This window comes from Amblyraja radiata, chromosome 23, assembly GCF_010909765.2.
Source record: "Amblyraja radiata isolate CabotCenter1 chromosome 23, sAmbRad1.1.pri, whole genome shotgun sequence".
Classification (NCBI taxonomy): domain Eukaryota; kingdom Metazoa; phylum Chordata; class Chondrichthyes; order Rajiformes; family Rajidae; genus Amblyraja; species Amblyraja radiata.
In genome coordinates, this window is record NC_045978.1 from 29,753,346 (window position 1) to 29,769,536 (window position 16,191).

The 16,191-nt window shown below is 45.3% G+C and overlaps 1 protein-coding gene across 1 annotated transcript in view; it reads right to left on the bottom strand.

Moving 5' to 3' along the window:
- Positions 1-16,191, bottom strand: part of lama5 (laminin subunit alpha 5) — a 276,023-nt gene that overhangs the window by 137,860 nt on the left and 121,972 nt on the right. The window contains exons 8-14 of the mRNA XM_033041941.1: positions 13,290-13,408; positions 12,042-12,132; positions 11,816-11,950; positions 7,889-7,948; positions 7,013-7,153; positions 4,453-4,590; positions 996-1,130 (exon numbers count right to left, since the gene is read on the bottom strand). Coding sequence (XP_032897832.1) covers positions 996-1,130; positions 4,453-4,590; positions 7,013-7,153; positions 7,889-7,948; positions 11,816-11,950; positions 12,042-12,132; positions 13,290-13,408 — 819 coding nt within the window. The remainder of the gene's footprint in view (positions 1-995; positions 1,131-4,452; positions 4,591-7,012; positions 7,154-7,888; positions 7,949-11,815; positions 11,951-12,041; positions 12,133-13,289; positions 13,409-16,191) is intronic.

The following is a 16,191-nucleotide window of genomic DNA, read 5'->3' on the forward strand; positions in this document are numbered from 1 at the left end:
TCCCCATATCCCCTGACTCCGCTATTTTTAAGTGCCCTATCTAGCTCTCTCTTGAAAGCATCCAGAGAACCTGCCTCCACCGCCCTCTGAGGCAGAGAATTCCACAGACTCACCACTCTCTGTGAGAAAAAGTGTTTCCTCGTCTCCGTTCTAAATGGCTTACTCCTTATTCTTAGACCAATAGTTTCAAGTACCGAGTCAGTCATGGGTTAGTACTTGTGGTGGGATTCCTTATCGATTCCCTTGAACGCCACAGTGGTAGAGCTGCTACCCGCTCAGTGCCAGAGACCCTTGTTCGATCCTGACCTCAGATGCTGTCTATGTGGAGTTTGCATGTTGTCCCTGTGACCCCGTGAGTTTCCTCCGGGTGCTCCAGTTTCCCCCCACATCCCAAAGACATAAAGGCTTGCAAGTTAACTGACCTCTGTAAATTGTCCCCAGTGTGTCAGGAGTGGATGAGAAAGTGGGATAACAGAGAACCGGCGTGAACGGGTGATTGATGGTCGGTGTGGACTCGATGGGCCGAAGGGCCTGTTTCAATGCTGTATCGTCCATGCTGATACACAAATGATGATGGGGTGCCTACTCCTCTGTGTCTATCAGTCACCTTCTTCCATCACATTCCCTGGCAGCTGCTCATTTGCCAAGATATCCAACTCCCCCCTCTTTTCCAGTCTGCTTTAACCGTTTCCAGTCTGCTTTAATCTTCTCGCCTAAAGGTCCATCAGTTCCCATCGTGTGTGGGAGGAATTTGAAGATCTCGGAGTAAACCCACGCTCTCACAGGGAAAAAGTACAAACTCCGTACAGACAGCCCCCTTAATCTGGAACGAACCCGGGTCTCGGGTCTGCAACTCTACCGCTGTGCCACCGTGCAGCCCTAAACTCCATAAACAAACCAAAACATCTCCACACCCACTCCATAAACAATCTGGGCTGCTTCTCATGGTCCATAGAACTCTTTGCCAAAACCATGTGGGAAGTGCAGAGTCTTACCCTGGCAATGTGGGTAGGAATGAAAGCCAACAGAACATTGATCACAACGAGCTCCATCAAATTCGGCCTTGCACTGACATCGCCCAGATTGATCGCAAACCTCCGGCAGGCTGCCAGCAATGCTGCAGCTACACACTGCAAGAGGAGCAACAAGATATCAGTCACATTTCAAAAGCCTTTCCCTTTGGGAGTTGACATGCAGTATTCATTTTATCCATTTTCCAGCTGGCATTGATAGCCTGGGAAATTCATACAAAATGACTGTAATCTAGACTTAAAACTCGCAGCCTCCACATGTAGAAACATAGAAACATTGAAAATAGGTGCAGGAGTAGGCCATTCGACCCCTCGAGCCAGCCGCCATTCAATATAATCATCCAAAGTCAGTACCCTGTTCCGGCTTTTTCCCCATATCCCTTGATTCCCTTAGCCCTAAGAGCTAAATCTAACTCTCTTGAAAAACATCCAATGAATTGGCCTCCACTGACTTCTGTGGCAGAGAATTCCAGATTCACAACTCTCTGGTTGAAAAAGTCTTTCCTCGTCTCAGTCTTAAATGGCCTACGCCTTATTCTTAAACTGTGACCCCGGGTTCTGAACTCCCCCAACATCGGAAACGTTTTTCCTGCGTCTACCCTGTCCAATCTTCAAAGAATTTTATATGTTTCTAAAAGATCACCTCTCATCCTGCTAAATTCCAGCAAATACAAGCCCAGTCGACCCATTTAACTGGTAAGTTTAAGAAACTTTAACCTGATCTTTCCAAATAAATACGGGTTGATAAGGATGATAAAAAAAGACCTGATGTTAAAGGAGAAGTCTTGAATTTCTAAAACATCTTGCCACCTCTAAACTTGGGATGGTCTTTACACACAATGAAATAATTTAAGCTGCAGAATCTACAGTTCATATGTTATAGAAGAATTAGGCCATTCGGCCCATCGCGTCCACTCCATCATTGAAACATGGCTGATCTATTTTCCCCTCTCAACTCTATCTCCCACCTTCGCCCCATAACCCTTGACACCCTTACTAATCAAGAATGATTCGGTAAGCTTTATAAGGATACAGAACTGCTAGAAAAACTATCATCTATCCTATACATTGTAAATGGATTGATTGTAATCATATATTGTCTTTCTGCTGACTGGATAGCACGCAACAAAAAGCTTTTCACTGTACCTCGGTACATGTGACAATAAACTAACATAAACTATTAATTTCTAAAATAATGCAAGTGCGTGAGAGATTGAATCAACACCAGAAAATTGCTCACTGATCCTCTCAAATTGCCAGTACCTTCAAGAGAATTAATTAAGAAAGTAAGCCTTTCTATTTAAAAACAATAGAAATTGAATAAATGTGAACATGGCCTGTTTTTGATCTAGGAAACACAATAAGGCACAGAACATTATTCCAAGTTTAGAGTCCCCACTTTTAAAGATGAACAAAGCTCCATTTAGAGCTCTGGTTTAAGGACTGGGATTAATATTGCAAGCAAATAGTAAACTGCTGGAAGAACCCACCAGGTCAGGTGGCCTCTCGATAGCCTGATCCAGCTTCTCAACCAGAAAGGTACACAAAAGTGCTGGAGAAACTCAGCGGGTGCAGCAGCATCTATGGAGCGAAGGAAATAGGCAACGTTTCGGGCCTAAACCCTTCTTCAGACTGAGGGGGTGGGGGCGGGGAGAAGTAAGGAAAAAGGACGAGGAGGAGCCCGAGGGCTGAGGGAGAGCTAGGAAGGGGAGGAGACAGCAAGGGCTACCAGAATTGGGAGAATTCAATGTTTATACCACCAGGGTGCAGACTGCCCAAGCGGAATCTGAGGTGCTGTTCCTCCAATTTCCGGTGGTGCTCACTGGCCATGGAGGAGGCCCAGGACAGAAAGGTCGGATACGGAATGGGAGGGGGAGTTGAAGTGCTGAGCCACCGGGAGATCAGGTTGGTTAAGGCGGACAGAGCGGAGGTGTTCGGCGAAACGATCGCCAAGCCTACGCTTGGTCTCACCGATGTAGATCAGCTGACATCTAGAGCAGCGGATGCAATAGATGAGGTTGGAGGAGATGCAGGTGAACCTCTGTCGCACCTGGAATGACTGCTTGGGTCCTTGAATGGAGTCAAGGGGGGAGGTAAAGCGACAAGTGTAGCATCTCTTGCGGTTGCAACCAGAAATACTGGCCATTCCTTCACCTCCACAGATAACTCGCTGAGTTATTCCAACAGTTTATTTTTTTGGTCCCGACTCCATCCTCCGCAGATACAAGGAACTGCAGATGCTGGAATCTTACGCAAACACAAAGTGCTGGAGGATCTCAGCGAGTCAGGCAGCATCTGTGGAGCTAATAGACGGGGCATTTCGTGTCAGGACCCTTCTTCAGTCAAGGTCTGAAGAAGGATCCAGACCAGAAACATCACCTGTCCATTACATAAGGTCATAAGTGATAGAAGTAGAATTTGGCCATTCGGCCCATTCAATCATGGCTGATCTATCTCTCCCTCCTAACCCCATTCACCTGTCTTCTCCCTGAATCCCTGACACCCGTACTAATCAGAATTACCTCCACAGATGTTACCTGACTGTTGAGTTCCTCTAGCACCAGCAATCTCACGTGTCTCCATTATTAAAGCAGTTTTCCTTGGAGCTCCAAAAGATACCAAAGGCCTCTTATAAAAACAAAAATCACTCAATGCAAATTTTGATCTAAAAATATTTTATATGGCTTTGATAATTTTTGCGTGGGTACTCTAGATGAACTGAAAAATGTAATTTCCTGATGGTTGGTAATCAAAATTATTTAAATTTCAATTTTGTTTACCGCCAGCATTCCGAACATTAGTTAGACACAAAATGTGTAGGAAGGAACTTCAGATGCTGGTTTTCACAGAAGATGGACACAAAATGCTGGTTTTCTCAGCGGGACAAGCAACATCTCTGGAGAGATGGAATGGGTGACGTTTCGGGTCGAGACCCTTCATCAGATTGATGTTTCTGGTCGAGACCCTTCTACAGACACAAAATGTTGGATTAACTCTGTGGGGCAGGCAGCATCTCTAGAGAAAATGAATAGGTGACCATGTTTTAACCAGGACTCACTACAAGAGTACAGTTTGCAACTATGTATTTCTTATGGGCTCACACCTGCTTCTATCTCTAGCCTGGGTCCAGCAATCTGCCTATCAAGGAACCCACTCACCTGAGGTCATTTGTCCTGCCCCCTCTTCTAGATCATTTCCCCACATCCCCCCTGCAATCTGCCTGACCGGCTGAGTTACTCCAGCACCTTGTGCCTATCTTTGTGCCTAAATCAGCATCTGTAGTTCCTTGTTGTTCCAAACATTAGTATTCTGCATTCACATCTTTGAAGAGAAATTCTGAAAACCCAATGCAGGTTTGGTATGTTTCCGACATTTTTCTACCGGTGCAGAATTCTTTTGTTGAAGCGGAAGCACAACTTACGCCGGCAGAGGGGGTGGTTGAAGTAGCCCGTGGCACACTGGTCGCAGTAGAAACCTTCAAACCCCTGGCGACAGAAGCACTGCCCTGTCTCCAGGTTGCAGCTCTCATCAGTAACACCAGGGCCAGAACAGCGACAGGCTACAATTGCAAATGAAGAACCGTTCAGAAGACGAGGGTTAACTTAAACTGTCAGCAAACAAAGCCACCTCAATATCTTCATAGTAATAGTTTTTTTTTAAATTAGGCTCTCAGAGTCTCTTGCCCAGAGTAGAGGAATCAAGAACCCGAGGATACCTTCTGAACCTTCTGAACTTTGTAGTCAGCAGGGCAGTACTCTGCATGTCGCCAACTTGGACAATTTTGCATTTTTTTTATCAGGCCAATTAACCTACAAACCTGTACATCTTTGGAGTGTGGGAGGAAATCGAAGATCTCGGAGAAAACCCGCGCAGATCACGGGGAGAACGCACAAACTCCATACATACAGCACCCGTAGTCGGGATCAAACCCGGGTCTCTGGCGCTGCCTTTTTGCTGTAAGGCAGCAACTCTACCGCTGTGCCACTGTGACTGCCCTTAGGTTTAAGGATAGCTGAGGGGGGGGGAAACAATTAATAGGAACCTGAGGGTATTTTGTTCTCTTAAAGGGTGGTGGGTGTATGGAACGAGCTGCCAGAGGTAGTTGAGGCAGGGACTATCGCCACGTTTAAGAAGCATTTGGACAGGTACATGGATAGGACAGGTTTAGAGGGATATGGACCAAACACAGGCAGGTGGGACTAGTATAGATGGAACATGTTGGTTGGTGTGGGCATGTTGGGCTGAAGGTCCTGTTTCCACTCTGTCAGACTCTATGAGAATTCAATAGTTCATTGAGCAAGCAATCTTCCTGGATCAATTGTTGGTTATCAAGACTAGATATTACTCCCATGATGGAATTGGCTGCACAGATACATTTTCCAATCCTTCCATGGCTTTGCCTCTCCCTATTTCTAACACTCTTGTCACAAAATCTCTGCCTCACCCCAGTCACTCCCTCGTCTCCCCTCTCCCATCAAGCAAGAGGATAGAAGTGTTAAAACACACGCCTCCAGATTCAGAGACAGTTACTTCCCAGCTTTTAACCATTCTATCAACAACTAGAGAGTGGTCCTGAGCTACTATCTACTGCATTGGAGACCCTTGGAATATCTTTAATCAGACAATACTGGACTTTATCTTGCACTAAACGTTATTCCCTTTATCAATGTATAGGTACCCGTGGATGGCTCAATTATAATCATGTCTTGCCTTTCTGCTGATTGGTTAGCATGCAAGAAAATGTGACAATAAACTAAACTAAATTAAAAACTCCTCCTGTGGCCTCCTGTGCATCCTCTACTGGTGACTACTGTGGGGTCCAAGCTCTGGAAATCCCAATCACGTCTTCTCCAATGTTGCCTCTTCCATTAACAGACCAGACAGCAGGACATCAAATTGTAAGAGGCATTGATAGGTTGGACCTTCTTCGCTTTTTCCCAGTGGAAATGTCAAAGCCTCTGGGCCATAGCTTTACGGTCAGGAGGAAAGTTTAAATGACATGTACGGGGTACGTGCTATGTATTTTTACACGTGGGGCGGCACGGTGGCGTAGCAGTAGAGTTGTTGCCTGACAGCGCCAGAGATCCGGGTTCGATCCTGACAACGGGTGCTTGTCTGTATGGAGTTTGTACGTTCTCCCCGTGATCTGCGCGGGTTTTCTCCGAGATCTTTGGTTTCCTCCCACACTCCAAAGACGTACAGGTTTGTAAGTTAATTGGCTTGGTGTAAATGTAAAACTGTCCCTAGTGTGTGTAGGGTAGTGTTAATGTGCGGGGATCGCTGATCGGTGTGGAATTGGTGGGCCGAAGAGCCTGTTTCTGCGATGCATCTTAAACTAAACTGAACATGGGGTGGTGAGTACCTGGAACATGATTCTGAGGAAGACGATGGAAGCAAATGCCATATTGGTGTTTAAGAGGCTTTTAGGGAGGCCCGTGGATAGGGGAATAGTAGGCCATGGGGCAGGGCAGGCAGAGATTAGTTTAACACCGCATCATGTACAGCACAGGCATTGTGGGCTGAAGGGCCTGTTCTTATGTCATACTGTTCTGTTCTATTAAACCTTAAAAACCCACCTCAAAACAGAAGCTTTGCCCACCATCCCATACAAGTCCATTACAAATACTGCACAATAATCCCCGAGACCATTCACTACATTGAAAAGGTAAGGCGGCACTTAAATGCAAGGTAATGTCAATATGAAAGTTGGATGAAGCAACTTTGCTTTGTTTTTGGGCAAGAACAGCTTCACATTCTGGATCTCTCTTCATCCACCCTCCCACAATGACAGTGGCAGACAGCAGTGTGACGTCATCATTAATCGGGCAGGGCAGTGAAGGTGGGAATCATAAGTTCACAAGTGATAGGAGCAGAATTAGGCCAGTCGACCCATCAAGTCTACTCCACAATTCAATCATGGCTGATCTATCTTTCCCTCTCAACCCCATCAGAATCCTCCTCTGGCTGCACAGTTAACTTACGCTGGCAGCTGGCTCCAAAGTGCCGAGACACACACTGATTGCAGAAGCGGCCTGTGAAGTTTGGCTTGCAGCTGCACGTCCCTGTTTGCGGGTCTGGCTGGCAGTCGTTGTTCAGGGTTCCCACTGCACTGCAGTCACAGTCTATGGAACAGAGACATGGACAATAAACATTTACTATTAGTAAATTATTAGGGGTGGCAGGGTGGGGCAGCTTTTAGAGCTGCTGCCTAACATTCTTACATATTGTGCTACGATTAAGGCAGTTGAACTGTTGAGTTCTCTGTACTCTCAACGCAGTAGTTTGGGTTTGGAAGACAAAACAAAAGCAGTCTGAATAAGGGTCCTTGTTCCATTACGTTGCCTGTCCGTTTCCTCTATAAATGCGACCTGACCACTGAGTTCCTCCAGCACTTTGTGCCTTGCTCAAGATTCTAACATCTAAGTTTCTTGTGTCTCAAAAAGAAAATCATTCTGGATTCCTGTTCTTGTTAATGGCTTAATGAGTTCAGGTATAAGGTGCTAGAGAATTCATGGGGAAGACAGGAGAATAGAGGTGAGAGGGGAAAACAGATCTGCCATGACCGGATGGTGGTACAGACTTAATGGGACGAATGGTCTAATTTTGTTCCATGGTCTAATGGCCTACAAGCGTGTCAACATGAAATACAGTCATGTTTGGCGTTTCAGTCCTCATTGTTTAGGTTAGTTAAACCTTGTCTAACTGGATGCAGAGAGAAGCTGAGAGGTCTTTGTGCCCTTTGATCTATTTTAACAAGCTCAGAGACAAATTGTGACCCACCTCCCAAAAACATGATTAAAGCTGCAATCAAAACAAGCACTGAAGATATTTTACATGACCCAGGCCCAGTGACTTACTTATTATTTCACCCACGTGTATTAAGGCTCCTGTGAATTGTGTGGGATTCGCTGGCAAAGCTGTTGAACAAACACAAAGTGAGTCGGACATAATCGTTTAATATACCAGTCATCATATGATCAGAATACAGTCTAAATCATGTCTCTCTGTTTACATTGGATTAGTAGGACCGAAGAATTGACAGTAGTTTTTCCGCTGGTAATAAGTAGCTTTTCTTACAAAAGGCCCATTCTCAACTTGACATGTCACCAAAGCTTCGAGTCTATGTGGGTGGAAGATGAAGCGAAAAAGACCCCGAACACAAAGTGCCAGAATAACTCAGCGGGTCAGGCAGCATCTGTGGAGGACATGAATAGGCAATGTTTTGGGTCAGAAACATCGCCCATCCATGTTCTCCACAAATGCTGACTTAGGTTAGAGTTTAAAGATACACTGCGGAAATAAGCATTTTGGCCCACTGAATCGGCAATCCACATACACTAGCACTATCCAACACACTAGGGACATTTAACAATCTTTACCAAAGCCAATTAACCAACAAACCTGTACGGCTTTGGAGTGTGGGAGGAAACCGGAGCACCCAGAGAAAACCCACACCGTCACGGGGAGAATGTGCAAACTCTATACAGACAGCATCCATAGTCAGGATCAAACCCGGGTCTCTGGAGCTCTAAGGCAGCAACTCTACCACTGCGCCACCGTGTACTCCAGCACTTTACATTCTTTGCAAGTTTCCAGCATCTGCAGTTCCTTATGTCTCTGAATCAAATGTACACTTCTGTTTACATTCAGGTATATGGCTGCAGATTGATATTTACTGAGGTTCAAGTCATTCACCTGCCTGAATCCTTGGCTTGGCTAGATGCATGGAAATAAGGTCAATGGGGGCTCTATTTTAAACCACCATGGATGTGAGTGGAAATGAGCATGTCATAAAGGTGTGCCATGTAGCTGTACTTCTGCAGCACTTGTACACATGCAACTCGACAGCACATAGATACATAGAGTCATAGAGTCATCGAGTGATACAGTGTGGAAACAGGCCCTTCGGCCCAACTTGCCCACACCGGCCAACAATGTCCCAGCTACACTAGTCCAACTTCCCTGCGCTTGGTCCACATCCCTCCAAACCTGTCCTATCCATGTACCTGTCTAACTGTTTCTTAAACAATGGGATAATCCCAGCCACAACTACCTCCTCTGGCAGCTTGTTCCATACACCCACCACCCATTGTGTGAACACGTTACCCCTCAGATTCCTATAAAATCTTTTCTTAAATATTCAGGCTGGAGGTCTGACCAATGGAGTTCTGCAAGGATCTGTGCTGGGACCCCTGCTGTTTGTGAGTTCTTTAAATGACATGGACATAAGCGTAGACTGGTTGGTTAGTGAGTTTGCAGATTACAGTTAAATGGAAACAGGCCCTTCGGCCCAAGTGAAGGTGACACGAAAATAACACCAAGATTGCTGGGGTCGCAGATTGTGAGGAAGGCTGTCAAATTATACAGTGGGGTATAGATTAGCTACAGAAATGGGTGGAGAAATGACAGATGGCGTTTAATCTGAGCAAGTGTGAGGTGTTGCGTGGGTGGGAGGTCGAGTGCAAGGGGAAAATATACAATTAATGGCAAGACCCTTAACAGCATTGTTTTACAAAGGGATCTTTGGGTCTAAGACCGTAATGTGGCGCGGCGACAAACCCGAAATGAAGGTGAGGAGCTGGGTAATTCGGGAGGAATTTTATTAGTCGGGTCTGCAAGAGGACGATCGCGGCTAAACCCCTGCCCTTTATCCCTGTAGCTAAGGGCCGCCCCCAGACTAGTCCATTCGCGTGCTGAGGGGTTCGATAGTGGAATGGCCCAACCCTTGGGAGCCACCACAATAACTCCCTGAAAGTGGCATCACAAGTAGGTAGAGTGGTAATGAAGGATACGTGCCTTCATTGGTCGGGGCATTGAACATAAGAGTCAGAAACTCACGATGCAGCTTTATACAACTTTGATTATGCCGCATTTGGAATATTTTGTGCAGTTCTGGTTTCAGTTTTGTGCAGCCCCATTAAAGGAAGGATGCGGAGATTTGGAAAGGGTGGAGAGGATGTTTACCTTGATTAGGGGATATATTAGCTACAGGGAGAGCTTGGACAGCCTTCGATTGTTTGCTCTGGAACGCCGGAGGTTGTGAGGAGATCTGATAGAAGTATATAAAATTATATGAGGCATAGTTAGAGTAGCATTCAGAATGTTTGTTTCCCCAGGGTGGAAATGTCAAAGTCTACAGGTCATAGTTTTCAGATCACAGAGGAAAAGAGTAAAGGAGATGTGCAGGGCAAAGTGGTTTTGTTTTTACACAGAGTGGTGGGTGCGTGGATGGGTGGTGGAGGCAGATACAATAGTGGCGTTTAGGAGGCTTTTGGGTAAACACATGCACATGCAAGGAATGGAGCGATATGGATCACTTGCAGGCAGAGGAGATTAGTTTAACTTGCAAGATGTTTAGCACTGACATTGTGGGCCGAAGGGCCTGTTCATGCGCCGTACTGTTCCATGCCCTAGGCCTTGCCACATGTATTGTTGGGTTGCTTTATTTCCTGAGGGGTTGCGAATGATTTTGATCATTGTGCAGTTAAACATGGGATTATTGTGGAATTTGTTTAAATGTGCGGTTGGTGGTTTGGGGGGAGGGATTCCACTGGGTGGTACGACTTCAATGCTGTATAATTCTATGGGAACTAAAAAATAATGTGGTAAAATAGGATTAGTGTCGGTAAGTACTGACCCGAAATGTTGCCTGCCCATTCCCTCCCCCGATGCTGAGTTCCTCTAGCACTTTGTGTTTTGCTCAAGATTCCAGCATTTGCAGTCTCTTGTGTCTCCATTGAAATGGGGGAAGCAGTGTACAGATACGAGTTCTTAATTCTACCGGGAGACGCATTGTCATGTAAAACTAAGAGTACCACAAGGAAACCAACCAAACTTGGACAATCACAGCAAAGAACCTCCCCTGATGGATTTTCACACCGAGCATATCTTACACCTTAGTCTAGGCTCCTGTGAGCTGCAGCCATGAATCATTTTAAAAATACCACAACCCATTCATTTCTCTCCACCAAATAACTTTATCTTCAAAACAAAATGCGTAGAAAGGAACTGCAGATGCTAGAAGATAGACACAAAGCACTGGAGTATCTCAGCACATCAGGCAGCATCTCTGGAGAAAAAGGATGGATGACGTTTCGGGTCAGGACCCTTCTTCAGAAAACAGGATGTAGGAAAAGGCCAGAACAAAGCTGGGCCGACAAAAGATGACCAAGGAAGGGTGGAGCCCATAATGGCCCATTGTTGGGCTGGTGAAAAGGGGATAATGCAGGGATGCGGACAGTGGAACTAGTAGGATGACTAGGGCGGGGGAGGGGGTGAGAGAGAATGCAGGGGTTACTTGAAATTAGAGACATCAATATTCATACCGTTGGGTTGTAAGCTGTTCAAGTGAAATATGAGGTGCTGTTCCACCAATTTGCCTGTGGCCTCACTCTGACAGTGGAGGAGGCCCAGGACAGAAAGGTCACTTTGGGAATGGGAAGGGAAGTTAAAATGTTTGACATCCGGGAGATCATCTAGGCCAAGGCAGACTGAGCGAAGTTGTTCAAAATGATCGCCCAGTCTGTTTACCTTCAAAATACTTTGATTCAATTGAAGCCGATCTCAGTAATTTATTGGAAGAACAAACAGTGCTGGAGTAACTCAGCGGGTCAGGCAGAAACTCTTGAGGTCAATCTCTGGATAGGACGTCACCTATGCATGTCCTCCACAAATGCTGCTTGACCCATTGAGCATTGCAGCACATTGTGTTCTACGTAGGATTCTAGCATCCGCAGATTCTTCCAAGTTCATTGGAAGAGCCGCTGTGTGCGTGCCGTACTTACGGTGGCATCTGGGGAAGTCGTGATACCCCGCTGCGCAGTGGTCGCAGTTCTCTCCAGCGTAGTTGTACTTGCAGTGACACCGGCCTGTGTAATCCTCACATGTAACTTCCGTGAACTCGGAATTGCAGTTGCAAGCTGAAACAACACAGAGCACATCAGTTCAAGTACCCCTTTCCCAAGTTCCGCACACAAGACCACATCAATAAATGAGATAGATAAAACCTACGGATGCAAGCGTCCACGGAATCAGCTGACACATCAGGTGCCCGATAATATCCATTCACACATCGTTCACAGTTGACCCCGGCAGTGTTGTGCTGGAGAGTAACACAGGAAGCACGTTAACAGGTGGCACGGTGGCGAAGTGGTAGAGCTATTGCTTTAAGGGTCTGTCCCACTTGGGCAATTTTTTAGGAGACTCTCATAATCGGAGCAGGTCGCCGAAAAAACGGTGACTGGACCCCCTACGACAATGTCTACGACAAGCTACAACAACCTACCACCTAGTCGACGTCAAGCTACCGACAACCGGCGACCCATTAGGACGTTCACCTACGACAACCTACGACAACCGAAGTCAACCTACATCCACCCGCGACAAGTTACAACACTGCCGGCGACAAGTGAAGACAGCTGAAGACAATTCAGTCGGCGGTACCTGTCGCCAGTTGACGTAGGTAGTCGCCAATGGAATTCACTGAAGTCAGCACCGGCGACAACCTACGTCATCCTGGCGACAACCAACGTCAGTACCTACGTCAGGAGAGGTCAAGCTATGCTCATTGACGTCAAGCCGACTGTTGCCGAAAATTTTTGAACATGTTGAAAATCCAGCGACGACCAGAAAGACATTACGACTCTTTGGGCAACTGAGTTTGGTTTCCTCCCACACTCCAAAAGACGTACAGGTTTGTAGGTTAATTGGTTTGGTGTATGTGTAAATTGTCCTTGGTGTGTAAGGGATAGGGTTAATGTGCGGGGATCGCTGGTCGGTGTGGACTCGGTGGGCCGAAGGGCCCGTTTCCACGCTGTAACTCTAAATTAAACTTCTATATGTTGCATGCATTTAATTCCAACCCAGTGCAACAGAATAGGTCAAAGGTAAATTTCCCCTAATGTGTAGGATGCGAACTGGGATAACATAGAACCAAGCATTTCACTCTACCTAGGTACATGTGACAATAAAATATAATTGAATCAATGAACTAGTGGAAGAGTGATCGTTGGGCGGCATATACTTGGTGGGCCTGTTTCCATACTGTATTTCTAAACTAAACCAACACTAACACTACAGTGCTACTCCATTGGGTTGCCATCTTATTTAATGTAACACCAATTGGTTCCGGCATCAAAGCCTCCAGCAAGTCTTAAAACCTCAACGAGACAAACTTGCTCCATCTCAGGTTAGAAGCTAAACTATAAAATCTTGATTGAAGCAATAAGATTAACAGTTTATATAAAACAAAGTATTTACCTGGCAATCAATACATACGCCACCTCCTTCATGTCGACCCTGGTGATTCAAACTCCCTTGTTGCTGGTGTACCACACGGTCGTATACACATTCAGATGCATGACCATTACAATTGCAGGCTGCCGGAAGAAAGTAGTCAGAGTTATAGAGTCGTACAGGGCGGAAACAGGCCCTTCAGCCTAATTTGTCCATGGTCGACCAAGATGCCCCATCTACATGTCCCATCAGCCTGCGTTAGGCCGATTTCCCTCTAAACATTTATTTTCCATGTACCTGCCCAAATGTCTTTTCAATGTTGTTATAGAACCTGCCTCAACTACCTCCTCTGACAGCTTGTTCCATATACCCACCACCCTCTGTTTGAAAAAGTTATCTCTTTGGTCCCTTAAATCTTTCCCCTCTCAGCTTAAACCCATGCCCCCTGGTTCTGTAATGAGAAGAATTATTAATAGACAATAAACAATAGGTGCAGGAGTAGGCCATTCGGCCCTTCGAGTCAGCACTGCCCTTCAATATGATCATGGCTGATCATCCACAATCAGTGCCCTGTTCCTGCCTTCTCGCCATATCCCTTGACTGCTATCTTTAAGAGCTCTATCTAACTCTCTCTTGAAAGCATCCAGAGAATTGGCCTCCACTGCCTTCTGAGGCAGAAAATTCCATAGATTCACAACTCAATGGTTGAAAAAGTTTTTCCTCATTTCCGTTCTAAATGGCCTACCCCTAATTCTTAAACTGTGGCCCCTGGTACTAGATTCCCCCAACATCGGGAACATGTTTCCTTCCTCTAGCGTGTCCAATCCCTTAATAATCTTATATGTTTCACTAAGATCCCCTCATCCTTCTAAATTCCAGAGTATACAAGCCCAGCCGCTCCATTCTATCAACATATGACAGTCCTGCCATCCTGGGAATTAACCTTATGACCTTGCACTCCCTCAATAGCAAGAATGTCCTTCCTCAAATTTGGAGACCAAAACTGCACACAATACTCCAGGTGTGGTCTCACTAGGGCCCTGTACAACTGCAGAAGGACCTCTTTGCTCCTACACTCAACTCCTCTTGTTATAAAGGCCAAAATGCCATTAGCTTTCTTCACTGCCTGCTGTACCTGCATGTTTACTTTCAGCGACTGATGAACAAGGACCCCCAGATCTCGTTGTACTTCCCCTTTTCCCAACTTGACACCATTCAGATAATAATCTACTTTCCTGTTTTTGCCACCAAAGTGGATAACCTCACATTTATCCACTAATTCTTGCCTACAATTCTGAAAGGGACCCGTTAATCCCTACTCTTTGTTTCCTGTCTGCCAACCCTACCTCCAATACCATGTGCTCTAATTTTTCCCACTAAGCTCCTATGTGGGACCTTATCTAATGCTTTCTGAAAGTGCAGGTACACTATATCCACTGGCTATCCTTTGTCCATTTTCCAAATTACATCCTCAAAAAATTCCAGATTATCAAGCATGATTTCCCTTCGTAAATCCATGCTGACTAAAACACGATCCTGTCACTGATATCCAAATGTGCCGCTATTTCATCTTTTATAATTGACTCCAGCATCTTCCCCACCACCGATGTCAGGTTAACTGGTCTATAATTCCCTGTTTTCTCTCGTGCCTTTCTTAAAAAGTGGGATAACATTAGCTACCCTCCAATCCACAGGAACTGATCCTGAATCTAAAGAACATTGGAAAATGATCACCAATGCATCCACAATTTCTATCGAACAGCATCTATAGAACGTGTAATATCTATGAACATTGATAAGGTGCATGTCACGTGACGCTGGATCATAATTCAGGAAGGCCTTCGTTCATTCTGCATGACAGCAACCATTTTCTCTGGGTTCTTAGATTATTGTTCGGTGTGTTGAGTACAACAAAACCATTCACTATATCTGACGTCATATCCCCCTGGGCCATTCAGCCAACAGCATGCAGGGAACTTGAGTATTATTTGCAGTGGCAGTAACATGTCACAGCTGTCAAGCCTTTATAAAAGCAGCCAGATTTTTGTTCCTTTGAAATCAGTAAATCGCATTACTTATAAAAGTCTGCCGATTCACTCTGCCATTTTACCAGCCGAACAATGAAGTCGGAAATCCGCTGTGGTTATGAGTGCAGTTTGCTCTTTCTAGTTGTTGGGCTGTACTTGGGAGACTCAAGCCAATAGCAAAGTCCTTTTTTTGCAAAGCGGCAATCTGGAACAGTTCTGCTTTTCAACTCCTCTGGCTCCTCATGGATCAAAGCCCACAAACTACTTACTGGATATCAACTTTCACAATTATTAGTTATTAATAGAACACAAGGTGACAGGTTGGGGAATGAGGAGTTTAAATGCTGTCAATGTGCTAAATAGGTTATTGATTCACTTCCTTGTTCCAGGTTAGGTCTACAGGTTAATAGTTTTGGATCAGTGGTGCAGCGGTGGAGTTGCTGTCTTACAGCACCGGAGACCTGGGTTTGATCCTGACTATGGGTGCTGTCTGTATGGAGTTTGCACGTTCTTCCTGTGACCGTGTGGGTTTTCTTCAGGTGCTCTGGCTTCCTCCCACACTCCAAAGTCGTACAGGTTTGCAAGAAAATTAACCATCCTACTAATAACTAGAGAGCAGTCCTGAACTACTTTCTACCTCATTGGAGACCCCTCGGGCAATCTTTGAACTGGCTTTATCTTGAACCAAATATTATTCATGTTATTCCCCATTTCATGTATGGTACACTGTAGTTGGTTCAATTGTAATCATGTATTGTTTTTCCGCTGACTGGTTAGCATGCAACAAAAGCTTTTTACAATAAACTAAATAAGTACATAGATAAATAAATGGACGAATAAATAAATAAATAAACAGATGGATAAATAGATAGATAGATAAAATAAATGCCAATAACCTA